Raw genomic sequence first — 27,272 nt, 5'->3', positions numbered from 1 at the left:
TCACTGGTCTGTAGTTTGCTGTCTCCATCTTTGAGCCCTTCTTGTGGAGTGGAATGACGTTAGCCGTCCTCCAGTCCAACGGGACGCTTCCTGTACTAAGGGAGAGGTTGAAGAGTGCCGACAGTGGCTCTGCCAAGACATCACTCAACTCCCTAAGCACCCTGGGGTGTAGGTTGTCAGGCCCCATTGCCTTGTTAATCTTGAGTTTTGACAGCTCATCGTAGACACTGCTGGGCGTGAATTCGAAGTTACTAAACGGGTCAACTGAGTCAGCCCTTGTCTGTAGTTGAGGGCCAAGCCCCGGCGCTTCACGGGTGAAGACTGAGCTGAAGTATTCATTTAATAGCTGGGCTTTTTCGGAATCCTTTTCCACATAGTCTCCGTTTGGTTTCCTAAGACGTACAATCCCACCAGAGTTTTTACTTCTATCACTGATATACCTGAAGAAGGATTTATCTCTCTTCTGGATGTTCTTTGCCAGAGACTCCTCCATGTGGAATTTAGCCTCCCTGACTGCTGTTTTGACTGCTTTTGACTTGGTCAGGTAGTCTGCTCTAGAGTCCTGTTTCCCCGATTGTTTGTAAGAGATGAATGCTTTTTTCTTTTCCTTGATGAGGTCCGAGATCTCCGCAGTGAACCATTGCGGCTTGTTGTTTCTTCGCCGCTTACTTACTAATTTAACATAGCGGTTTGTCGCTTCTTGTATGGTGGCTTTCAAAGTCGACCACATTTCTTCCACGCTATCGGTTTTTGCTTGGCTTTGTAGCGCCTGGTGAACAAAGGAACCCATGTCTTGGAAGTTTGTGTCCTTGAATTTGAGGACCTTGGTCAGCGTGTTAGATTTAGTGAAACCTTTCCTAAGATTGAACCATACCATGTTGTGGTCACTGGAGGCCAATGTGTCGCCCACCGAGATCTCTGTGACACTTTCTCCGTTGGTAAGTAATAGGTCCAGTATTGCCTGATCCCTTGTTGGGTCCAACACCAGTTGCTTCAGACCAGCTCCCTTCATAGAGTTTAATAGCCTCCTGTTGCTGCCAGAATCGGAGGTTAGTGTATCCCAATCCACATCAGGCATGTTGAAGTCACCTAACAATACTGTGTCCCCACGCAAGGTGATATTTTCTATATCCCCGATTATTTCCATATCCAGGTCAACCTGTTGTCTTGGGGGTCTGTAAATTACGCCAAGATACAAGCATTTGTCCTTCCCTCTGGCCAAATTAACCCAAAGGGATTCTCCAGTGTATTGGACATCTGAGATTCTTGTGATCTTAATGTCATCTTTAGTATATAATGCTACACCTCCTCCCAATCTGCCTTCTCTGTCCCGGCGAAGCAAGTTGTAACCCGGTATGACCATGTCCCACCCATGGGAGTCTGTGAGCCAGGTCTCAGATATCGCCACCACATCCAGATCGGCATTCCTTATTTCTGTTTCCAACTCCAGGATCTTGTTTCCCAAACTGTGTGCGTTGATGTACATAGCCCTCCATGTTGTATTTTTGTTACATATCAGTGGGGATATGTCAGTAACAAAAATCATATGCACGAATACAGGATGTCTGGTGCTGTACTCAGAGAGAGCCCTCAGAAAGAGACTTGGGAGTACTTGTAGACAAGTCAATGAATCCATAGTTCAAAATTTTGTGTTCTATAAAAAGAGGTTCTTATCTCAGAAAAGCGCAATAGTGTATAGTTATAAACCAGTGGTCTAAAACTCAAACCCTTTGCAGGGCCACATTTTTGATTTGTAGGTACTTGGAGGGCCTCAGAAAAAATAGTTAATGTCTTATTAAAGAAATAACAATTTTGCATGAGGTAAAACTCTTTATAGTTTATAAATCTTTCCTTGTGGCTAAGTCTTAATAATATTGTCATGTATAGCTAAAGAATAAATCACTCTTTCAAATAGTAGTGCTCCACACTTAATCTCCAAAAGTACGGATGGATTACTGCTTCAACCACATTTCTTAGCCTAGGATGTAATAAAAGCTCCCACTTGGCATATAGCACCAAAGAAAAGCTTTTTGTAAGCAAGACGGGACTTGGAAAGAACAAACATAAAGCTTCTTCAGGGTCAAATCACCACTTACACACTTCATATTCTTTGCCATTGCATACTGTGAAAGCAAGGTGGGACTTGGAAAGAATAAACATAAAGCTGATTCATGTCAGTTGTAGTGTTCTCTTCTGGAGCAGATTATTAATCACTGGTAAAGACTTGATGGGTTTTCTCTATAAACACCCCTGTCTTCTGATGTTTAGCTAACTAAGCAAATCTTTACCTTTCAGTGATTGTGGTTCAGGATGACTAGGAGTATTCAGCTGGTGCGTGAAAACTTTTTGTAATAGAAACATGATGGCAGATAAAGGCCAAATGGCCCATCCAGTCTGCCCATCTGCAGTAACCATTATGTCTTCTTTTTTCTAAGAGATCCTACATGCCTATCTCAGGTTTTCTTGAATTCAGAAACAGCTTCTGTCTCCACCACCTATTCTGGGAGACTGTTCCACGCTTCTACCACCCTTTCTGTAAAAAAGATTACTCCTGAGCCTATCACCTCTTAACTTCATCCTATGCCCTCTCATTCCAGACCTTCCTTTCAAATGAAAGAGACTCGACTCATGCGCATTTATGCCACGTAGGCATTTAAACATCTCTATCATATCTCCCCTCTCCCGCTTTTCCTCCAAAATATACATATTGAGATCTTTAAGTCTGTCCCCATATGCATTATGATGAAGCCCACGCATCATTTTAGTAGCCTTCCTCTGGACTGACTCCATCCTTTTTATATCTTTTTGAAGGGGCAGCCTCCAGAATTGTACACAGTATTCTAAATGAGATTGTAGAGCTTAATCAAGTGATTTTCTACAGGATTATAATTCATTTTGAAATAAAGAAATATGCATCACATTAAGGGCTCCTTTTATCAAGGTGCGCTACGGGGGTTAGCGTGTCGGACATTTCATCACGCGCTAACCCCTGCGGCAAGCCAAAATACTAACGCCTCGTCAATGGAGGCGTTAGCAACTAGCGCGGCAGGCGGTTTAACACGCGGTATTCCGCGCATTAAACCCCTACCGCACCTTGATAAAAGGAGCCCCAAGTCTTTCATAAAATACTTTAAGCAGTTTTCTTGTAGAAAAAATTGTTAAGAGGTGGAAAGTTCATAATTTCCTATGCCAAATTATTTGATGTTGGTATATTTTTCAGGTCCAATTACTAGTGTCTACTCAGGATGTAGATAATTACAAGCAAATCAAAGCAGATTTAGACCAACTCCGACTGACAGTAGAAAAATCTGAACTTTGGGTGGAAAAGAGCAGCACCTATGAGAATGAAGAGATGGGTGAAAATCCATCAAAAGATGGTAAAGAACAGATTACTGAGGTAAACTGAGACTCTTTCAGAGACTAAGATATATTATATCCAAGTTCATACAAATATACTAAAAACATATGTGTATGGCCAGAAATTTGAAATGAAATTGAAGCAGTAATTAATAATAATAAGATGAGCATTAGTGAGTTCGCCTCGGCTGTCACTGTTGTGTCTTGCAAATTGTTGCCTTTTTTGTAATTTTTGTCTATTATATGTTACCTCATTTTGCCATTGCTCTTAGGATGTTATATTTTACAGTATAATAAAGTTGTGAATAGTCCAGATGGGATGGTATATTAAATCTAATAAATAAAAAAATAGATATCTGAAGTTAGAGCCATGAGAGTCGTGATCAGAAATTCCTGTCTTGTGAAACTGTGGGAACTTTTGAGACTGCAGCGGGAACTCGTGGCTGATTGCGGCTCTCACAGATCAGGAGCATAGTCTACAGGGGTTAGGGACACAAGAGAGAGGCAGGGTGATTTAGAGTCAGCTGGGATAGGATGTGGGAAGGATCGCTCCTGTCCCGGCTCACATTAAATATCGGATGACAGGTGCCTAGTCTCCCAGTCTACAGGTGAGTAGCTTTGTTTACTCTGAGGAAAAGCAGGATATAGTTTCACTGATGGGAATTCCTAACTATCAGACTGTCTAAAACAAATGGAAAAAGAAATGAAGCCTGCCATAGGTAAACAGGCAAGGCTAATAATAAGAATTAATATATCTTTTTTTTTTTTTTTAACTTTGTTGAGAGACAGTCTGGAATATAAAACAAATGGGCCTAGAGGGGTGGAGTTCGATTCTAGACCCCCAGATAAGTTCTAAAGTAATGTCTGAACAAACTAGCAGTCACGTCAGAGATCCTGCTCTAGACAATAGTAATACGAGGGGCCAGTGGCATACCAAGTGGGGGGAGGTCTGCCCCGGGTGCAGCCTTAGGGGGGGTGCACAGCCAGACAGGTCCGGAAAATTCCTGGGCTGCGACGGCACTCAGCGCCATCAGCACTCCCCCCCTCCGCGACGGCACGCAGCGGCATCGGCTTCCCCCCTGCCCCAAGACAGCACTCAAGTTCGGCTTCCATCTCCCAGCATCAGCAGAACTTCAGATCGGCAACAGGTGCTCAGTCAAAAGCTTCCCCTGACTGAACTGCCTGGGCGGAAACAGGAAGCTGAGTCAGGGGAAGCTTTTGACTGAGCACTTGTTGCCGATCTGAAGTTCTGCTGATGCCGGGAGAAGGAGGCTGAACTTGAGTGCTGTCACGGGGCAGGGGGGGCGCTGATGCCGCTCAGTGCCGTCGCGGGTGGGGGGGGGGGCCTTGCCGATCTTGTTGCCAAAATCATAAAGGTGATGGAGAAAGATGGGCCTGTGGTGGATGGAGAGATTGAGAGAAGGGGACAGATGATGGAAGTGGGGGAAAGAGAGAGAAGGGGCAGATGATAGAAGTTGAGAGAAGAGGGAGAGAGAAGAGGGCAGATGATGGAAGTGGGGGAAAGAGAGAGAAGGGGCAGATGATGGAAGTGGGGAGAGAGAAGAGGGCAGATGATGAAAGGAGGGGGGGGAAAGAGGGAAGGGGCAGATGATGGAAGTGGAGAGAAGGGGGAGAGAGAAGAGGGCAGATGATGGAAGTGGGGGAAAGAGGGAAGGGGCATATGATGGAATGGAGAGAAGGGAGAGAGAGAAGAGGGCAGAGGATGGAGGGAGGAGATAAATAAAAGGAGGGCACATGATGGGGGAAAAGGATTGAATTAGGGAAATACTGGAGGGGGTAAGGGAAAGAGGTGGCGAGTTGTAGGTAGACAGTAAAAAAGGAAATTGATGAGGGTAGTAAGAACGTAATCTAGATGGATGCAGAAAATAAATTGAAAAGGAAAATGAGGGAAGAAAGGGATTGCAGAAGAAAGGTGTGGGAGAGGGGAGAGAGATGCCAGACCAATGGGGGTGAAAGGAGAGATGGAAGGGGGAGGCATACAGTTTCTGGAAGGGTCATAGAAGGAGAGAAGATGCCATATAGGGGCAGAGAGATGGCAGACAGTGGATGGAAAGAAGAGAGTAACAAGAAGATGAGGAAAGCAGAAACCAGAGAAGACTAAGGTAGAACAAAAATTTTCTATTTATTTGTTGCTTTAGGAGACATATGTCACTGTTTCTGTGGTGTTGCATTGTATGCTTCTTGCTGGTTCAATTTAACCTTTGTCTATGTATTTCTATTTTATCCCCCCTTTTACAAAACTGTGGAGCGTTTTTTAGCGCCAGCAGTGGTGATAGCAGCTCTGATGCTCAGAATTCTATGAGCGTTAGAGCTGTTACCACCGTGGCTAAAATCCACAGTACAGTTTTGTAAAAGAGGGAAGGGTTAGTTTGTGATGACATATTCCATATTAGGCTAAGGTATTTTCTGTGTTCTGTGTGTTCGAAAGACATGGTTTTCTGTTAGGATTGACGGTGTAGGATTGATCTGTACTAGTCTGTCTTATTTAGTTTTACAATGGGTGTTTTGATATGCATATGTAAGATGCTGCCTTTTCCTAGGTACTCATGTGTGACGTGTGGCTTGTTACTAAAAATCATGTTTCTCGTACAGATGGGGGGGGGGTGTCAAAAAATGATGGGCCCCGGGTGTCACATATGCTAAGTACGGCACTGCGAGGGGCATTCAATAATTTAACTACCTCAGTGGGAAAGAAGAGTTTTCAAAAATTTTTTGTTTTATTTTCTAATGTAGTCCCCTGATAGCTCCATACACTTCATCCGCTTTTCCTGCAATGAATTTAACCTCTTTGAAAATAATTCTGTTTAACCTTCAAACCAGGATGTCACAGCTTCCTTGATATCTTTATCACTTCAAAACCACTGGCCATGGAGAGATTTCTTCAAAACTCATAAAATGGAAATTATCTGAGGGAGCCAGGTCAGGACTGTAGGGTAGATGGTTCAGCTCCTGAAACCCAGATGGCAGCCTGTGATTGTTGTGACATATGCACTTGTGAATTGTCGTGAAGAAGTAGCACACCTGCTGTCAGTTTTCCTTGTCTTTTCTCCTTGACTGACTCCCATAAAGTGATCATTGTGTTGATGTAACTCTCCCCGGTTCTGGGGTCTCCAGAAGCAAATGTCCTTCATCATCCCAGAAGACAATTGCCATGTCTTTGCCTGCAGATTTTTCTGTCTTGAACTTTTTGGGGTAGGGGTGACTTGCGCTTCTACTGCATTGACTCCATTTTAGATTCAAGATCTTTGTGGTAGACCCAAGTCTCATGACCAATCACCAAACAATGAAAAAAATTTACTTGGTCTTCACAGAGCATCTCCAAAGTTCTTCTGACAGTACTGGAGCCTCGTGGCCTTCTGACATTGCATCAGTATTCTTGGAACCCATCTTGCACTAACCTTGGACATGACCAACTTTTCATGAATTATTTTCCAAACTGTACATACCAGAATGCCCATTTGTTCAGCTATTTGGGAAACCTTAATTTGTCTGACAAAATTAAATCCTTTCTGTGGAAGTTGCTTTCACAGGATATCCAGTGTATCTTCATTGGACTGTCTACCCCACTTATACAGCTTGCTTTAAATTTTTACTTTGTAGGATGATGGGGCAGACTCACCATAAACTGCAGTGATACGTTCATTGATCTTTGGCTTTTCCCCTTCTTTTGTGAGAAATTTTATCACTGAACAGTGCTCCACATCTAGCAGTTTCTTACTTGATTCACACGAGGACTCTCCTGACATCCTGTCTTTTGGAATGCTAGATTTGCACTGAGCCACGACTGTGCATTAGTAACCTTGAGACATGTGACAACATGTACAGACTTGTTTCAACATTCTTACTACTTTCTTTCATACTCAGGTAGATAAATTACTAAACGCCCCTCCTAACACAGTAGTACCCTTGAATAAATCTAGTCCTTAGATTGTATACCCTCTAAGGAAAGAGAGATACCTACCATACTTGAATGTAACTCACTTTGCCCTTTTAGTGAAAAAGCATGAGCATAATTATATGTAAATAAAGAATAGCATATTTTATTTGCTATTCATATTCAAGACATATGTATATAGAATTTCTGATGCTCAACCATACAATCTTCTAACTCTTACTGCAGAAGTTACTACTGAACTACTGTAGAACAGTGGTTCCTAACCCATGAGAGAGATTTGCATATAATGGAGGTGACAGGCATGCAAATCTGCCCCATGCATATTTAATAGGGCTATCCTAAAAACCCGACTGGCCTGGTGGTCCTCCAGGACAGGGATGGGAACCACTGCTGTAGAAAACTAGACACTTTGAGTGTGGATTCATCTTAATTAATCAGCAGGCCTCCAGCATAAGACAGCTGTAGGTTGCAGGAAGACTTCCAAAATATCTTTTCCAGTTCCCTCTAAATCCAACGGTAACAGATGGTAGATACAGTATGTTAAAATCAAAACAAAGCATTAGTTGTTGTGTTTGCACAATTGATATTAATATACAAACTCAACAGTGCTGTGACATTGCTAGAAATGTTTGATTACATTTTCTGTTGGTGTTCATTTGAAAGGTCTGATTTTCAGCTTTAGATTGATCTGAAATATAAAGGAATGAATTCTATAAATGGTGATGAAAATCCGTGCTGGCTCAAAAAAGTGCTATTCTGCAAACAACGCTGAAAGTTAGGTGCTGTTTATGGAATAGCACTTGATGCTAGAATCTGCAGCTGACTTTAGACATGAGGATTTATAACAACTAAATCCTGGTATAAATCCTCACATCTCAATTAGGCATGGATCCCCCTTGTTCTATAATAGTGTGCATAAATTACAATGCCTCAATATGCCCATGGCCACGTCCTCTGTTTGGAACTGCGCATAAAATTTATGTGCAAATCATGGCATCTAAAATTACATGCACAAATTTTGGTAGTTGCCAATTAGTGTCAGTAATTGGTTATTAGTGCCCAATTTTTTTTTTAATTAGTTTATAAATTTTCAAATTATTTAACAAGCATTTCATCTTGTACAGAAAGTGAAATTAAGAAAACATAATATTAATTACTTTAAATCCTGAAAATAAACCAAAACTATAAAAGGAAAATATTTCTCAACTTAATCACACACTAGTGCTCAAAATTAGGATCCAAGATTTAAGAATTAGGAATGAATAAAATACAAAATAACAATCAAACCAAATCACATTATCTGTTGCTGAAAGAGAACTTAGATTATTCCTTGGCCACAGATATTTCTCCTTTTTCAAGGCGCTTCATAGAAAGTAAAGCCATCAAGTGAGCCAGGTCAAAAAAAGATATATTTTAAGGTACCATATCTGATTATACATTTATAAAGGTATCTAAGGAAAAAGAAACCCCCTATCTGAGTCGCACCTGGTTTCAATATTAAAAATTCCCTTCTCTTTTGAGTCTCTCTCGAGACATCCGGAAAAATTTGAATATGAAAACCAAGAAAGTCTCTAAATCTATTTTTAAAGAAAAGTTTAAGGATCCAATCTTTGTCTGGAGCCAAAGCTACAGTCAATAAGAGGGTGGCTGAAATAACCACTTCTCTATCTGATTGTTCCAATAAAGCTGTAACATCCAGAGAACTTTCCTGTGGTTTTCCATCATCATCTTTCTTTTGAGAATCCTGTTTTCTTTATAGGTAGATAATACACTCTTGACAATGGTGGTAAAGAATTCTCAGGAATTTTAAGAATTTCCAAAAAGTAACGCTTTATCATATCTCTTGGAGAAATTGATGAAACCTTTGGAAAACTAATTAAGCGCAAATTGTTAATCCGACTATTGTTCTCAAGTGTTTCCAATTTTCTCATCATAATTAGGTTATCTTTTACAAGTAAATCTCAACTGCTTTTAATCATTTTTAAGTCCTTCTTTTCTTCCTGAGTTTCAGTCGTCAATAATACAGTATCTTGTTTCAAAGTACTTATTTCTTCTTTCTGGTTTTTTAATTCCTTATCTAAGTTCTTTATTTGGGGATTGAGGGAATTTCCCAAAGTAGAAACTAGATCCCAAAGCAAATCTAGAGTGACTTCTGGGGGTTTAACTGGAGCAAAGCAAATTATTGGTGCAATACAAGATTGCTCAATTGACCGGTTTACCTCCCCAGTGCCTTGTCCCTCCTTGGCTGAAGTTGTCCCGGTCGCTGGTTCTTCCAAAAGGAAAAAATCCTTTTGAGTTGTTCCCTGTAGCGAGCCCTCCAAAACGCTGGCCTCTTGAGAGGAGAATGCTGCCTCGTTGGACATACTCTCCTTTCGCGGTGAGCTGGCTCCCAGCAGCAGCGGCTGAAGGGGAGGCATCCTGACTTCGGGGCTCAGTGTGACGTCTAGCCCAGGAGTATCCGCCGAAGCACTCCTCTCTGTCGACGCTCCCAATGGGCGATTCCCCGAACAAGCCTGTTTACTTTGAAGGGGTCTGAAGATGTCTTCAACTGTAAGAACCGTAGGTCCCGAACGCTGGGAGGCACCACCAATGCTCTTGCCTCTTCTTTTCGGCATTCTTCGATATAATAGGAAAGACACTTTCAGGCGTCCTGTCATCATTCAGATAGCGGCAGCCATCTTGGGTTCCTCCTCAGTGCCCAATTGTTATTTTTCAATTAAATTGCAAAAATTGGGTGTATGCCCAAATTCTGCATGCAGTTTTTATTCCTGCTTGGATGTTGAGAGTATACAGTTTGCTTCCCTTTGATTGCCTGATGGTATCTCCAGGATTCTGTTACCTTCAAGGAAAGATTCCACTATGAGATGTTCTTCCTTTAAATGGATGAGATTTGTTGTCGGGTGTGAGGGCAAGACCTTAAATCCTCTCTCTTGCTCTACCCAAAACCTGCTTGAATACCTTCTACACCTCTCTGAGTTTGATCTAAAAAACAACTCTGTAAGGGTTCACGTTAGTACAATCAGTGCTTACCATTAACATGTAGAAAGTAGGCCCCTCTTGGTACAGCTTCTAGTTGTTCGATTTATGTGAGACTTATTGCTGACTGAACCCCCTGTCGGACCTCAAACAGTGTCGTGGGATCTCAGTGTCATCCTCACCCAGCTGATGAAAGCTCCTTTTGAGCCTCTTGACTCCTACTATCTGAATCATCCTCTACTAGGAGGCTATTCCACATGTCCACCATCTTTTCTGTAAAAGAATTTCCTTAGATTACTCCTGAGCCTAAAACATTTTACTTAATTATAAGCACTATCATTCCAGAGTTTTCTTTCAATTGAAATTGACTCTCTTTGTGTGCTTTAATGCCACTGAGATATTTAAATGTCTGTATCATATTCTCTCTTTCCCACCTGTCTTTCAGAGTATTCATATTCAGATTTTTGCCTTTCCTTATACACTGTCGTATGATAGAGACCACTGATCACTTTAATAGCTGCTCTATGGACCCACTCCATTCTGTGTATATTTTTTTGAAGGTGCAGTCTTCAGAATTGCACAGTGTAACCTACATAGGTTCACTTACAGCCAGGATTCCTCCCTGACGTGCTATCTCTTAATGGTTTGATATCCTATTTGAATTGTATTTCTAATCCTTCTTACCATTTGTTACTGTATGTCAATGTGTTATTTGTCTGTCACCCTGACTTATCATTTTAAATATGTACACCACTAAGGAATCTGATGAACGGTATATTAAATTTTAAGAAACTTGAAACTTGAACTTGAAACTTGATAGGTCCTTACCAGAGACTAATATAAGGGTACTATAACCTTCTATGTACCCGAGCATCTGGATGGCTTTGGCTATTGCCTGTTTGGTCACTTTTAAGATTCTTTTTTATGATCATCCCCAAATCTTGCTCTTCTTTTGTACACAGTACTGGTACTTCCCTTATTCCAGTGTTTCCCAAGTTGATCCTTGACTTACCCCCTTGCCAGTCAGACTTTCAGGATATCCACAATGAATATGCATGAAATTGATTCCATATGATGCTTCCTTTATATACAAATCTTTTTTATGCATATTCAATGTGGATATCCTGAAAATCTGACAGGCAATAGGACCAACCTGGGAAACCCTGCTCTATACTATATGGCTCCCTTCGGTTTTTGCAACCCAAATGAATGACCTAGCATTTTTGAGTACTGAATATTAATTGCCAATTTCTGGACTATTCAAGCTTCACTAGATTGCTCCTCATGTTATCCAATCTCCCAGGTGTATCTGCCCTATTAAAGATTATGGTGTCATCTACAAAGATGTTCACTGTCACTTTGGAACCAGCCTGGATCAAGTTACAATTCTTCTCCTTGGATCACCATGCGGCCTTATCTCCATTTTAAGGACTATCCATGTTGTTTGTTTCGGTGAGATCCTGAGGGATTCCAGCCCACGCCGCCGGAGACCGAGGACGACCATCGGACCTGCCTGCAGGTCTAGGGAGGCCGCTCCGACTCCTCCCCACTGCCTGCCGGGAGAGGAGACTTTTGCAGCCATCAAGTCTCACCGAGTTTCGGTGAGATCCTGAGGGATTCCAGCCCACGCCGCCGGAGACCGAGGACAACCATCGGACCTGCCTGCAGGTCTAGCGAGGCCGCTCCGACTCCTCCCCACTGCCTGCCGGGAGAGGAGACTTTTGCAGCCATCAAATCTCACCGAGTTTCGGTGAGATCCTGAGGGATTCCAGCCCACGCCGCCGGAGACCGAGGACGACCATCGGACCTGCCTGCAGGTCTAGCGAGGCCGCTCCGACTCCTCCCCACTGCCTGCCGGGAGAGGAGACTTTTGCAGCCATCAAGTCTCACCGAGTTTCGGTGAGATCCTGAGGGATTCCAGCCCACGCCGCCGGAGACCGAGGACGACCATCGGACCTGCCTGCAGGTCTAGAGAGCCTGCTCCGACTCCTCCCCACTGCCTGCCGGGAGAGGAGACTTTTGCAGCCATCAAATCTCACCGAGTTTCGGTGAGATCCTGAGGGATTCCAGCCCACGCTGCCGGAGACCGAGGACGACCATCGGACCTACCTGCAGGTCTAGCGAGGCCGCTCCGACTCCTCCCCACTGCCTGCCGGGAGAGGAGACTTTTGCAGCCATCAAGTCTCACCGAGTTTCGGTGAGATCCTGAGGGATTCCAGCCCACGCCGCCGGAGACCGAGGACGACCATCGGACCTGCCTGCAGGTCTAGCGAGGCCGCTCCGACTCTTCCCCACTGCCTGCCGGGAGAGGAGACTTTTACAGCCATCAAGTCTCACCGAGTTTCGGTGAGATCCTGAGGGATTCCAGCCCACGCCGCCGGAGACCGAGGACGACCATCGGACCTGCCTGCAGGTCTAGCGAGGCCGCTCCGACTCCTCCCCACTGCCTGCCGGGAGAGGAGACTTTTGCAGCCATCAAGTCTCACCAAGTTTCGGTGAGATCCTGAGGGATTCCAGCCCACGCCGCCGGAGACCGAGGACGACCATCGGACCTGCCTGCAGGTCTAGAGAGCCTGCTCCGACTCCTCCCCACTGCCTGCCGGAAGAGGAGACTTTTTTAGTCCCCCTAGTTTCTACTCTCGATCCCTGACCCAAGCCTCTCACCCCCACTCAGCAAAATGGCACCCTCCACTACCAAACTCCTATGCATCCTGTTACTGCTTTCCCTACTCTCAACAAACTGGAAAACAGCAGGCTACCACTTTTCAACAATTCCAATAGTGACAACAACACACAGACAGACACATCCACACAAGAAACTTCAGATAGGAAACCTGATAGAATGCACAACAACCACACAAGAAAGCATCCCAACCACATGGGGACGAAAACCACCCCACAACATAAAGAAGTCAGGTCACAAACTCTCCCATACATCCAAGAACCTCCTTCACCCACAGCTTATTCCCAACATCCACAAGAATCATATCACAATCCCCTGTGCGCACATGAACATAAGATCAATCAGCCCAAAGGCAGACCTATTAAAAGACTGGATAGTTAAAGAACAGTTAGGCTGCCTTTTCCTAACCGAAACCTGGCTATCCTCCGACTCGGACCCTAGCATTACAGAATTCTGCCCTAAGGGATACAAACTCGAATTAGTCTGCCGAGAAAAAAAGCGAGGGGGCGGTCTGGCCATCCTAGTGAAAAACAACCTTACAATTACAGTCCTAGACAAACACTCCACCCCCCAATCAGACCTGCTTGCCTGTCAACTCTCCAGTAACTCACTCAAAGATACCCTAACTTGCATCCTCTGTTACATCGCTCCAGGAAAATGGAATGCCACAAAACATGATCTTGAAGATTTCATCTTCCGGAACTCATTAACCTCAACACACAACCTGGTTCTCGACGACATAAATCTCCACCTAGAAGACAGCTCCTCCAAACAAGCTGAAGGCATAATCTCTTACCTCAATGCACTCTCCTACCAAATTCTGTATCCTCAACCCACACACGAAAAAGGCCACCAACTCGATATTGCAGCTTACATGGCCCAACACCCCCATACACCTAACATTCATATCTCCAATGGGGCCTGGCACCCCTCTCTATGGTCAGACCATTTCAAATTCACCTTCAACATCAACTGGACACAAAGCACAAGCAAACACGAAACCCACAAAACCTCCTTCAAAACCCGACCAAAAAATCGACTCCTCTACATTCTGGACCACAGTAGACCCCGCAATCGCCTCCATAGACCACAATGTATTCATTCGCCAGTGGCACTCCCTGAGCGAAACAACCCTGAATGGACTAGCCCCAGAAAAGACAAAACACAAACTCTGCAGATCCTCAGACAAATGGTTCGACACAGAACTTCTTCAACTAAAAAGACACTGCAGACAACTCGAAAGAGTATGGCAAAAAAAGAACCAAGAACTAACCAAAGTAGCTTGGAGAAACCTAATAAAACAATACAAAGCCAAACTTAAAGAAAAACGAAGAGCTTACTACTCCAAACTAATTGGCACAGAATCCATAGACACAAAGAAACTCTTCCAACTTGTGAAGAACCTCACAGACACGCAGCCATTCCTAGCCACTCAAGGAATCCACCCTCCAACGGCCACCCAACTAGCAGACCACTTCATGAACAAGATCGCTACCATCAGAACCTCCTTCTCCAATTCACCGACCCTCCTAGATGAGATCATAATAAACCCCACAACTGATGAAGCCACTGCAGCCGACAGACACTGGTCCAACTTTACAAAGGTGCAATGGTGGGACTTCAACCAACTCTACAATAAATATAGTCGAGCGTCATGCGACCTGAATAATTGCCCCTCATATTTACTAACAAATGCCTCCCCCAAATTTAGAGCTTGTCTACTGCAATGGATCCAAACAACGCTCACGGAAGGCCAATTCCCACAAGACCTAGGAGAAATCATAGTCACTCCAATACTGAAAGATCACAAAGGACCAATAGACACCCCTTCTAACTACCGACCCATAGCCTCTATTCCATTATATGTTAAACTAATAGAAGGTCTGGTTGCCCAATACCTCACCAACTACCTTGAAGACCACAACCTACTCCACCCAACTCAATCAGGGTTCAGATCCAACCACAGCACTGAGACACTGCTAGTCTCCCTTCTAGATACAGCCCGACAACACCTTAGCAAAGGAAGAAGGATGCTGATAATTCAACTAGACCTCTCAGCCGCATTTGACCTGGTTGACCACAGTATACTTCTTCAGATACTAGAAGCAATAGGGATCTCAGGCGGAGTATACAACTGGTTCCAAGGATTCCTCAAAACAAGAACATACAGAGTAAAAACAAAAGATCTAATATCGGAAACCTGGACCAATCCCTGCGGAGTACCTCAAGGTTCACCACTCTCACCCATGCTCTTCAATGTCTTCATTTCCTCCCTTGGTACCCTATTAGACAAACTCAAAGTAACCTCATTCAGCTATGCAGACGATATAACCATACTCCTCCCCTTTGACTCACAAGACCCCACTACAACAGATAACCTGGTAAAAGCCCTAGAAACAGTGGAAAAATGGATGACAGAACACAAACTGAAGCTCAATCCAGACAAAACTAAATTTCTACTGCTTGAAAAAGACAAAACCCCTTCGATAACAGAACTAGAAATAAAAACCACCAAATATCCTATACAGCCCACTCTCAAACTCCTTGGAGTAACAGTAGATAGATGTTGCACTCTTCAGGTGCAAATCAACAAAATCACACAAAAAGCATTCTTTACCATGCGCAACATTCGCAAAATTAGAAAATTCTTCGGCAAAGAACAATACAGACTCATAGTTCAATCCCTAGTCCTAAGTCTACTGGACTATTGCAATATCCTCTACCTTCCTTGTCCCACCTACTTAATAAAACAACTACAGACCGTCCAGAACACTGCCCTCAGACTAGAGAGCTGCACGGGAACGGGGACGACGGGAATCCCGCGGGACCCGCGGGCATCCTGCGGGTTCCCCCTTTGGGTCACGGGGATCCCGTGGGGACGCCACTAGGGTCGCGGGGATCCCGTGGGGACGCCTCCGAGGGTCGCGGGGATCCCGTGGGGACGCCTCCGAGGGTCGCGGGGTTCCTGCGGGGCTGGATGTACTCAGTCGCGCGGCTCTTCTCCCTACCTTCTCTGCTTGCAGCACAGAGCCGAACGGAAGTCTTCCCGACGTCAGCGCTGACGTCGGAGGGGAGGGAGGGCTTAAACAAAGCCCTCCCTCCCTCCGACGTCAGCGCTGACGTCGGGAAGACTTCCGTTTGGCTCTGTGCTGCAGGCAGTGCAGGTAAGGAGGAGAGTAGCCTCGCGGTTCGAGTGGCTACCAAGGGAGGGGGCGGTCCGCCCCGCCACACCCCGCCCCGGTTGCAGCACAGCCGGCCAGGTCCCCTTACTTTTGTGGCACTTCCCCGACCGACCGACAACAGCCCCGGTCCGACAATCCTCCCTGCCCTTTAGCCGCGAATCTAAATTATCTTCTTACAGCAGCTGTAATAAGGTAATTTAGATTCGCAGTTAAGGGCAGGGAGGTTTGTCGGACCGGGGCTGTTGTCAGTCGGTCGGGGAAGTGCCACAAAAGTAAGGGGACCTGGCCGGCTGTGCTGTACCCGGGGCGGTAGAGAAGGAGTGGGGAGAAGGACGCTGAAAGGCCATGGGGAAGACGGGAGGAGGGGGGGAAGGACTCTGAAAGCACTTGAAGACAGAGGAGGGAGAAGGACGCTGAAAGCACATGGGGAATACAAAGGGGTGGAGAAGGACGCTGAAAGGCCATGGGAAGGGCGGGGGGGGGGGAAGGACTCTGAAAGCACTTGTGGAAGACAGAGGGGGGAGAAGGATGTTGAAAGCACATGGGGAAGACAAAGGGGTGGAGAAGGACGCTGAAAGGACATGGGGAAGACAAAGGGGTGGAGAAGGACGCTGAAAGGCCATGGGAAGGGCGGGGGGGGGGAAGGACTCTGAAAGCACTTGTGGAAGACAGAGGGGGGAGAAGGATGCTGAAAGCACATGGGGAAGACAAAGGGGTGGAGAAGGACGCTGAAAGGACATGGGGAAGACGAGGGGGTGGAGAAGGACGCTGAAAGGCCATGGGGAAGACAGAGAGGGAGAAGGACGCTGAAAGGACATGGGGAAGCAGAGGGGGGAGAAGGACACTGAAAGCACATGTGGAAGACAGAGGGGGGAGAAGGACGCTGACAGGACATGGGGAAGATGGGGGGAGAAGGACGCTGAAAGGAAATGGGGAAGAGAGAGTAGGGAGAAGATGCTGGCAGGGAAGAAGACAGATGCCAGACTATGGGAGGAGCGGAGAGAAGAAGATGGGTGCCAGACCAATTTGGAAGGGGGAAGAAAGGGAGAGGCACAGTAACAGAGCAAATGGAAGATGCAGAAGGAAGAGAGACAGTGGATGGAAGGAATTGAATGAGAACATTAGGAAAGCAGAAACCAGGCAACAAAGGTAGGAAAAGAATTATATTTCTTTTTTTTAATTTTGCTTCAGGATAAAGTAGTATATTAGTTGTGTTGATAAAAATTTATAAACATTAGAGGCTCTGGTAGAAACCCATTTGCAAAGTATGTATTCTTCCCAATTAATATTTTCAAATTAATAAAGTCTTTTTGCTTATTTGTAAATGGGTTTCTACCAGAGCCTTTAATTCAGTAGCATAATTAAATGAAATAACTATTTCTGAAGTTTATATGGACGGGCGGGGACGGAGGGGATTCCTCGCGGGGACAGGTGGGGACGGAGGGGATTCCTCGCGGGGACGGGTGGGGACGGAGGGATTCCTCACGGGGACGGGTGGGACTTTGGCGGGGACGGGTGGGGACGGGTGGGATTTCTGTCCCCGCGCAACTCTCTACCTCAGACTGATCTATTCCCTTCGAAAATTTGACCACATCACCAACGCCTTCCTAGATTCACACTGGCTTCCAATACAAGCCCGCATCCAAGTCAAGCTATATTGCATATTATTCAAAACATTAAACGGAACGGCACCCTCCCACTTAAACAACCGCCTAAATAGGAACCTCTCTTCCAGACAAAGGAGAACCCAGTCCCCTTTCTCCTATCCCCCTTATAAAGGAACTAAGCGCAAAAAGATGTACGACAACCTACTAGCAACACATGCAGCTAAATTGGACCCCTCCATCACCAACCTACTGACAGCTTCAACTGACCTCAAAGCTTTTCGAAAAAAAATCAAAACCATACTATTCAAGAAATTCATCCTAATTTCCTAACCCCACTCTTCTCCCCTCTCTCCCCCTCTTAGGATCCTCCCTTCAAAATGTGATTTAGACCTAACGCCTTTAACTGTATTCCTCTTCCTGAAAACGTCCAGCTATCGTTTTGATGTATCAGGCCCAACGTCTTTAATTGTATTCCTCTTCCTGGAAATGTCCAGTTATCTTTTTGTTGTAATCCGCTTAGAACTGCAAGGTACAGGCGGAATAGAAGTCATTAATGTAATGTAATGTAATGTACAAAGAAACAAACCTTACCAGATAGATCTTTCATAATATCATTCACAAACATGTTAAAAAGAACTGGCCCAAGGACTAAACCCTGTTGCACACCACTGATAACATTCTTTTCCTTGAAGCAAACTCCATTTACCACTACCCTCTGTCCTCTCCCAGTTTTTAACCAGTTAGAATCTTTACTGAGAACGCTTGGGGCATAGTCTACAAACGGCATCATAAGTCGGGCAGCAGTAGGTGCCCTACTGCCACCTAACTTAATTGTTTTAATCAGCATACTACTTGACTGCATGATTAAAAACCAATTAAAACCTCATTAAAAAAAAGAAAGGTAGGCACCGGTAATGTACACCTGGCCTGGCCTACATTACTGGCATCTACCTTTAATGAGAGCTGCGATTCTGCAAATGGCGCCGTAGAGTGATTGACACGTGAACGGCGCTGTTTTTACAGGCAGCAGCTGTTTACAGCGCCATTTGCAGTATCTGCTTCTTAGTTCTGTATTGGTGATTGAAAATAAACTTTCTCGAAGGCTTTGCTAAAATCTAAGTACACACATCTAGTGCTCCCTCTAAGATCAACTTTTTGGTTCAAGTTCAATTTATTTGATATATCACAAATATAAAACCAAGAGGCAAATCTAAGCGGTTTACAATAAAAAAAATAAAAAAAAAGAAATAAAAATTAGGGTAAAAACAAAACAATCAACCACAAAAAAGAAGTAAGTCAAAACGTGAAGAAAAACTATTGAGAACATGGGGAAAGAAGGAATCAGCTGATTACAATAAAAATAAAAAGGTTGGGGTGAGGGAGGAAATGGAGAATTCAATTCAATTCTGCCCACACAGAGTAGAGAGGTAGCCATCAGGAAGAAGTATATTAATAACTAAAGGCCACCAAGTCAAAGAAATAAATCAGATTCATATGACAAGACCTACCTCTAGTGAAATCAGGCTGCATTTAAATGTTATGAAGTACAGACTGCTAGAAGCAAACCATTTTACAAAGTACAATATAGGGGGGTATTTGATAAGGTTAGTTACAACTCTGATTTGTTTTATGTAATCCTTAATGCATGTTAAAGGGCAATATTGTGTATTATATTATCATAAAACATGTTACTGTAAGATACCACAACATACATAGTAATGAGATGCAAAGTATACAAATGCATGCAAAACTTATTATTGTTATGTAAATTGGATAATGTGGATTGTTCACCAATAATCATGTTATTCCTGGAAAAATACAGCTAGGCAGCCTCACCCCCTAGTGGTAGTACCATGAGACGACTGCTAGGTGTCACTGGTGCCATCTTGAACCCAGTGTCAATAAGAACAGGATTAATTGGAGATTGCTCCTACTATGAACCCTCTAGTCCCACAAGAATTGGGCAGATAGGGCTGGGTAGGGAAGAGCTGGGGGAAGGGAGGGTTTGGGGAGGAGGAATCTATAATAGAAGGGGCATTTAGGGATGTAGCAAAGGAGGAGACTTTGAGTGAGATTATTTCATTGAAGAAGCAGGCCAGGAGCAGCAAGTCACAGATTTGAAAAATAATGCTACTTGCAAAGTTGAATACAAGCAGCATTATTTTTGTACTGTGCGACTAACCTGTGGTCCTGAGACAGGCTAGCCATTCCTATGAGAAATGAAGGTGTATAAAAAGCCCAACTTTTACTGTACCTTAATAAATCTTCCTTCCCACTCACCCCCTAGAATTTCGAAAGGAAACGGTTGTGTTACTGAAAAAACTGGGCGAATACATTGTAATTTAATCTTAATTAAAGAAAAGACTGCATGAATGTTTTGAAATAAGAACAAAATTAACTTTTTCCCCTTTTTCATAGGAACCTAATATTTTGAGTCCAGTGCAAGATGGAATTAAAAAGCCTCAGATTGACAGTAACAAGGCTAATAACTATAAGATCGTCAAAGAGGTTTGGATGAAGTTTATTTGTTCGATACTATCTTACTCAGGACTTATTTGAGAATCTTTTTTCCCTCTGAATTTTTGTGAACTTTTTCTTTCAGATTTTGGTCAGATTAAGCAAACTCTGTATACAGAGTAAAAAAGGTCGGAATCAGCAGCAGCGATTGCTGAAAAATATGGGCGCTCACTCGGTAGTGCTGGATCTTCTGCAGATACCCTATGAAAAGGTTAGACTAACAGTTTTTACAATAATGAACTAATCAGTCATACAATAATGACATGCTGGCAGAGGCTTGGTGTATTTAACAATAAAGGCAGTCAAAATGATATCTCCTCTGTATTCCTTTTTTATATTACTACTGGCTTGACATTTGAGTATGGAATTAGGAGCCAGATACAAGTCCAGTGCTGTGAAATAATTGATTGCGCCAATGTTCTGGCTTAGAAGAAAACCAAAGGGAGTACTTTGGAGAGAAGGTGAAGGAAATTTAAAAGGACAGAAGATAAAGTGGAATGTGAAAGACATATTATATCATATTAAAAAACCTTTAGGTGAAAAGAACATATTCTCTATTGCTTAACTAGTTGTCAAATGCTGTGAAAATTATCTTTAGAATTTTGAAAGATTTGAGATACGTACCAAAGATTTAGGACTCCTTTTACAAAGGTGCATTAGCGTTTTTAACGTGCGCACCAGATTAGCGTGTGCTACCTGAAAAACTGCCGCCTACTCAAGAGGAGGCGGTAGCAGCTAGCGCGTGGGGCATTTTTAGTGCGCGCTATTCCGCGCATTAAGGCCCTAATGCACCTTTGTAAAAGGAGCCCTTAAATCTGGTAATAGGTTTGAATGGGATGACAGAAACAAGAAAGATTTGGGAGAAATGAGAGGAAAAGGATTAAGGAGATGGTATCAGAAGAGGACAGTACCGTATTTTCACGCAAATAACGCGCACCCGTATAAAACGCGCACACGGGTATAGCGCGCAGAAATCACGATGATATGTACAAAAACTTTGGTATACCGCGCTCACGGGTATACCGCGCATGCTGCCCGACGCTCCTTTCGCCCGCCCTGACTTTCCGTGCGCTGTCCCGACTCTCCGTTCACCCCCCCTGACTTCCGTGCACTGTCCCCCCTTGAAGGTCTGTCCCCATCCTGAAAGCCTGATGCCCCCCCCCCGACGTCCGATACATCCCTCCCCCCGAAGGACCGCCGATTCCCCAACAATATCGGGCCAGGAGGGAGCCCAAATCCTCCTGGCCACGGCGACCCCCTAACCCCACCCCGCACTACATTACGGGCAGGAGGGATCCCAGGCCCTCCTGCCCTCGACGCAAACCCCCCTACCCCCCACCGACCGCCCCCCCCAAGAACCTCCGACCGCCCCCCCAGCCGACCCGCGACCCCCCTGGCGACCCCCACGACCCCCCCCACCCCCCTTCCCCGTACCTTTGGTAGTTGGCCGGACAGACGGGAGCCAAACCCGCCTGTCCGGCAGGCAGCCAACGAAGGAATGAGGCCGGATTGGCCCATCCATCCTAAAGCTCCGCCTACTGGTGGGGCCTAAGGCGCGTGGGCCAATCAGAATAGGCCCTGGAGCCTTAGGTCCCACCTGGGGGCGCGGCCTGAGGCACATGGTCGGCTGGGGGGCGGTCGGAGGTTCTTGGGGGGGGACGGTCGTTGGGGGGGAGGGGGGTTTGCGTCGAGGGCAGGAGGGCCTGGGATCCCTCCTGCCCGTAATGTAGTGCGGGGTGGGGTTAGGGGGTCGCCGTGGCCAGGAGGGTTTGGGCTCCCTTCTGGCCCGATATTGTCGGGAAGTCGGCGGTCCTTCGGGGTGGGGGTGCGAGTGGTCCTGCCGGGGGGGGGGATGTATCGGACGTCGGGGAGTCGGCCGGGCAAGAGGGCTTGGGCTCCCTCTTGCTCCGATCGTGGATGCGGGTGCGGGTGGGAGCGCGTGCGAGCGGTCGTTCGGGGTGGGGGTGCGAGTGGTCCTGCCGGGGGGGGGGATGTATCGGACGGCGGGGGGGTCGGCCGGGCAAGAGGGCTTGGGCTCCCTCTTGCTCCGATCGTGGATGCGGGTGCGGGTGGGAGCGCGTGCGAGCGGTCGTTCGGGGTGGGGGTGCGAGTGGTCCTGCCGGGGGGGGGGGATGTATCGGACGTCGGGGAGTCGGCCGGGCAAGAGGGCTTGGGCTCCCTCTTGCTCCGATCGTGGATGCGGGTGCGGGTGGGAGCGCGTGCGAGTGGTCGTTCGGGGTGGGGGTGCGAGTGGTCCTGCTGGGGGGGTGAATCGGGCATCGGGCGGGGTGGGAACTATGTTTTAAAACTTTTGTATACCGCGCTCACGCATATAACGCGCGAGGGGTATGCGCGGTAGGTAAAAACGCGTATAACGCGCGCGTTATATGTGTGAAAATACGGTAATCGCCCATCCCCATGGAGGGGTAAAAAATTGGAAGGTTTTTTCAAAGAATGTAGCAGGAAGGATCATCTGCTCTGCTGCAGTCACTAAATCTACCAGTTTTAGTTTTAGATCCTTATCTTTCTCTGTTACTTAAGAGCCAAATGAAAGAAAGGGGGTCTGGAAGTGTTATTGTTTATAAATAAGTCATTGGAAGAAGGATGCCTTCCCCAGCAGTAAAATAAGCAGCTGTAAGACCCATTTTAAATAGGCCAGAACTATCATTTTTGCTTTTGCAAGATTTCCATCCATTGTCAAATAAATGTACCTTTTCTCAGGAAGACTATTGAAGTGCTGCAGTAATTTAAGATACATTGTGAGAAAAATTATGTTTTGGATGCTTGGCTTTTGTGTTTTTCTTAGTATGGAAATTCTGTTGGTCTCTTTGGGGTAGATATTCAGCCAACAGTGGCGAGTCATTATTTTTTGCTGCATATTCAGAGCAGTCAATGAACATAGGCTACGAGAAGGCTTATAGGGAACTAATAATTTTCCTAAGTAGTCTGGTTGACCTGATTGTAATGCTTTATACGCAAGCATCAAAGTAGAGAATGACACAGCGGCTGTTACCCGCAGTAAGCTGCGGGTAACCACGGGTAATCCTCTGAAACGGTGTGTATGGGGGGGAAACAGTGTTCATCGCGGCTATGGGTCAAGGCCATTCACTGCCCCTTGGAGCGGTGAATGGCCTTGTCTCCGCAGTTAAGGGAGGGAACGTGCACGATCACTGATCGCGCTCCCTCCATCCTAACTGATAGCCACCGCCGCCCAATCACCACCGCCGCCCAAGCATCTCCATCCCTCCCTCCTTATGGATCGCTGGCGCACTATTGCCGCCGCCTGAGCATCTCCCTCCATGCCCCTTACCTTCGCAGCAGGCAATTTCTCTAAATGTGCTTCCTATGAGCAGCTGGAGCGTTGAAATTGCGTGTGGCTGCCGTAAAGGTCATGTCTGATGCAACTGGAAGTTGCATCAGAGACAACCTTTCCTGCAGCCACATGTGATTTCAACGCTCTGGCTGCTGGTAGGAAACACATTTAGAAATTGCCTGCCACAAAGGTAAGGGGCAGGGAGGGAGAAAGGGAGGAAAGGTGGGGTGGCGAAGAACAGACGCTGAAGGGAACTGGGAAAGGTGGGGTGTGGAGGAACAGATGCTGAAGGGAACTGTGGAAGGTGGGGTAGAGAAGAACAGACGTTGAAGGAAACTGGGGAAGGTGTGGAGAAGAACAGACGCTGAAGGGAACTGGGGAAGGTGGGGTGCAGAGGAACAAACGCTGAAGGGAACTCGGGAAGGTATAGCAGAGAGGAACAGGCGCTGAAGAGAACTTGGGAAGGTGGGGTGGAGAGGGACAGACGCTGGAGGGAACTGGGTTAGGTGGGGTGGAGAAGAACAGATGCTGAAGGGAACTGGGGAAGGTGGGGTAGGGAGGAACAGACGCTGAAGAGAAATGGGGAAGAGAGAGATTCCAGACTATGGAGGGAGCGGAGGGAAGAAGATGGGTGGCAGACCAATTAGGGTGGGGGTGAAGGGAGGGTTGGAAGGGAGAGGCACAATAACAGAGCATATGGAAGAGACAGAGAAGGCAGACAGAGAAGGCAGAAGGAAATGAATGAGGAGAAGATGAGGAAAGCAGAAACCAGACAACAAAGGTATAAAAAAATGTATATTTATTTTATTTTTTTGCTTTAGGATAAAGTAGTATATTAGTTGTATTGATAAAAATTTATAAACAAAGCCCTGCCAGCTGAACATCTCTTTTTGTAGTTCAGCAGCAAGAACTTTGATTTATAAGGAAGGAATAAGCTAAATATTGCAGTAGTGAGGCTTGTATGGATGCTGCGGGGACAGTGGTCGCAGGGACAGGGATGGGGTGGGGATAGTGGTCGCGGGGACAGTGACAAATTTTTTCCCCGTGTCATTCTCTATGTCACAGCCTTATGCATAAGGTGAAATTTAATGGGTAGCCAGTGATATTCCTTTAAAAAAGGAGAAATGTGATCATATCTCCGAGCATTTAACAAGGACTCTGATAGCAGTATTTTGGATAGTTTGCCATTTCTTAATCGAAACGGATGGCAATCCAACATAAACAATGATGCAATAGCCTAATTTGGAAGTGACTAGAGCATAAATGAGAGACACACAGCTGGAGGTCTCGATGTAAGAACGATTAGAACGAATCTTTCGTAAAGAACAGAAATAAGATTTCACAACTGATGAAATTTGTAAGTGAAATGTGAGTGCAGAGTCCAAACGGACACCTAAATACTTCAACTGATTTGAAAGCTTTATGGGTTGAGTACTCAAAAGAGGTGACAGATGGTATTAATGATGAACTAGTGACCCATATCCCATTTGTTTTCTGTGGATTCAAGACCAATTTATTTTCATTTAACTAATCAATAATCATAGATGGTTTAGTGTTGAATATTGGCACTTAACCTTGTACGAGAGTGCTGACTCTATCCTGACTGCCCACAAAATAGCTGGCTTTCAGTTTAGCAATCAGTGGTGATATTTAGTGACACTAACTGGTTAAATGCGGCTGAACATTGGCGGCTAGCCTTGCATAGGGGATTTAAGCAGCCAGCAGGGTCTCCTGGCTGCTTAAATCGCTTTGAATATTGACCCTCTGAAGTTATTTCAGTAATGAATCAGATGTACAACTAATTGTTTTGGATGTGAGTGCTGTATTCCATATGATGGACCACTGACTACTAGTCCAGAGGGTGAGAGAGATGGGAGTGATGTGAAGATCTCTTAATTGGTTTGCATCCTTTCCAGTCACTAGAACAAAAAAAAGAGGTCATTTACTAGCAATGTTAAATGCCATTAATGTCCATTTGCTACAGGGCCCATACTTTGTAAAGTGTCCAGTGGCAATGAATGTACACACTCAGTAAATTGACAACCAGAATATTTATCTATAAGGGCTTTGAGCCTAGTTTAAATGTGGAATTCTGACAAAAATAACTTTTTCCATGTTTGCCATTTTTATGCACAGACTGATGAAAAGATGAATGAAATTATGAATCTAGCACATATATTTCTTCAGAATTTTTGCCGAGGAAATCTGCAGAACCAGATCCTTCTTCATAAACATCTTAATCTGTTTCTAACTCCTGGTGTAAGTATGAGTTGAAATAGACAAAAGTACTAAATCAATTTATAGGAAAAATAATAGAACTACATGTTGATATATTTTCTTGGAATTACATTATAAATAACTAAACAAAAATAATGAAAATTCTTAAATAATTTTTTATTTTCTTGAACATTTTTCCCTTTCATTTGATATATGCAGCAATTCAATATAGTCTACTTGAGTATTACCCATAGTACAATTCATATGCTACTGTTTTATAGAGCTAGCTGTTGTCTTTAGGTGGAAAATATACGAGTCTGTTATTGAGTGGGACTTATCTAGGTAGGAGTAACTCTAACCTGGATAAGTCCTGCTTCCTAGAACTATGCCCTGGTTTCAATCTGCATTCTCTCTAAGATGCTGGACAGAACACATTGGCACGTCACAGTAGTGCCAAGGCAATTCGAGGATGGAGCCTAGGTAGAGTTTCCACTTAATCTGGTTAGTAGCTATATTCAGTCTGCTAACCAGGAAACTTTCTGGATGACTGTACAGAGTAGTATTAACTTTATCTGGTTATTGGTCTGAATATCACCAGACCATGCTAGTGACCAGTACTTGGATATTTAGCTCTAGCCAGTATCCAGATACTTGGGTGGTATATTTTTAAAGTTATTAATCATAAATATGAGACATCTTTTAGGTGCTTTGATTTAACTGTCCTCTTAAAGTACCTGGGCACAGATACTGTGATTTAAGGAGAGAACAACTAGCTTCTTAGAGAGAACAGTCAGCTTCTTAGAATGTAGGATGGTAGATATAACCCCCTCCGAATATTCTTTCTTCTTTAGAGCTGCACACTCAAGCGCCCTGCTGTGGTTTTTCTTGAAGACACTAAGGCCCGGATTCTGTAAACTGCATCCTGATTGTAGACAGCTTTAGGCATCCTACAGCTGTCTAACCAGCCAATCGGGACGCATGTTTTTTTTTTTTTAAACAAATGCTACATTGGAGGCGTCTCCGGGAGCATAGGAAAGCCCAAATGCCCACCTAAGTTTGCCTAAGGTTAGCCGTGGGTGTGGTTTGCCTCACAAGTCGTCTTAAGTGAACCTATGTGGCCGTACGCGTCTCCCTAGTAGAGTGGGAGACACTTACAATTTAAGTCAACGCGGCTGCTATACTTATCGTGGCAAGGGATCTCCCTGCTATGGTAAGTATAGCAGCTGCCAGTCCCCCTCCCCCGAATGAATGAGGCAGGAGGGATGCCCAATTCCTGCTGCCTGGAAGACCCCTCCCCAAAGATCGCCGTTAGGAAGGTGCCCCCTGCTAATCCCCCCACCTTCCACTAACCTTAAATGATGGCCGTCCAGATGGGTCTTTTTACTGTCCAGCCGGCAGACTGTCAAAATGAGGTGGGCCTGCCCCTTCCCGGTGCATTGTGGGATGCACTGGGAAGGGGCCTAAGGTCTGATTGGCCCAGATGCCTAAGGCCGGGGGTGGGGGT

General features: G+C 45.1%; 1 protein-coding gene across 5 annotated transcripts in view; it reads left to right on the top strand.

Moving 5' to 3' along the window:
• The window catches only part of ITPR2 (inositol 1,4,5-trisphosphate receptor type 2), a 665,265-nt gene that overhangs the window by 287,255 nt on the left and 350,738 nt on the right, over positions 1-27,272 (top strand). For all 5 annotated transcript variants that reach the window (XM_033951965.1, XM_033951964.1, XM_033951968.1 and 2 more), the window contains 4 exons: positions 3,221-3,397; positions 20,140-20,229; positions 20,324-20,449; positions 25,688-25,810. In XM_033951965.1, the coding sequence (XP_033807856.1) occupies positions 3,221-3,397; positions 20,140-20,229; positions 20,324-20,449; positions 25,688-25,810 (516 nt within the window). The remainder of the gene's footprint in view (positions 1-3,220; positions 3,398-20,139; positions 20,230-20,323; positions 20,450-25,687; positions 25,811-27,272) is intronic.

Source organism: Geotrypetes seraphini, chromosome 7 (assembly GCF_902459505.1).
Source record: "Geotrypetes seraphini chromosome 7, aGeoSer1.1, whole genome shotgun sequence".
Lineage (NCBI taxonomy): Eukaryota > Metazoa > Chordata > Amphibia > Gymnophiona > Dermophiidae > Geotrypetes > Geotrypetes seraphini.
This window is presented reverse-complemented; position numbering and strand designations above follow the sequence as displayed.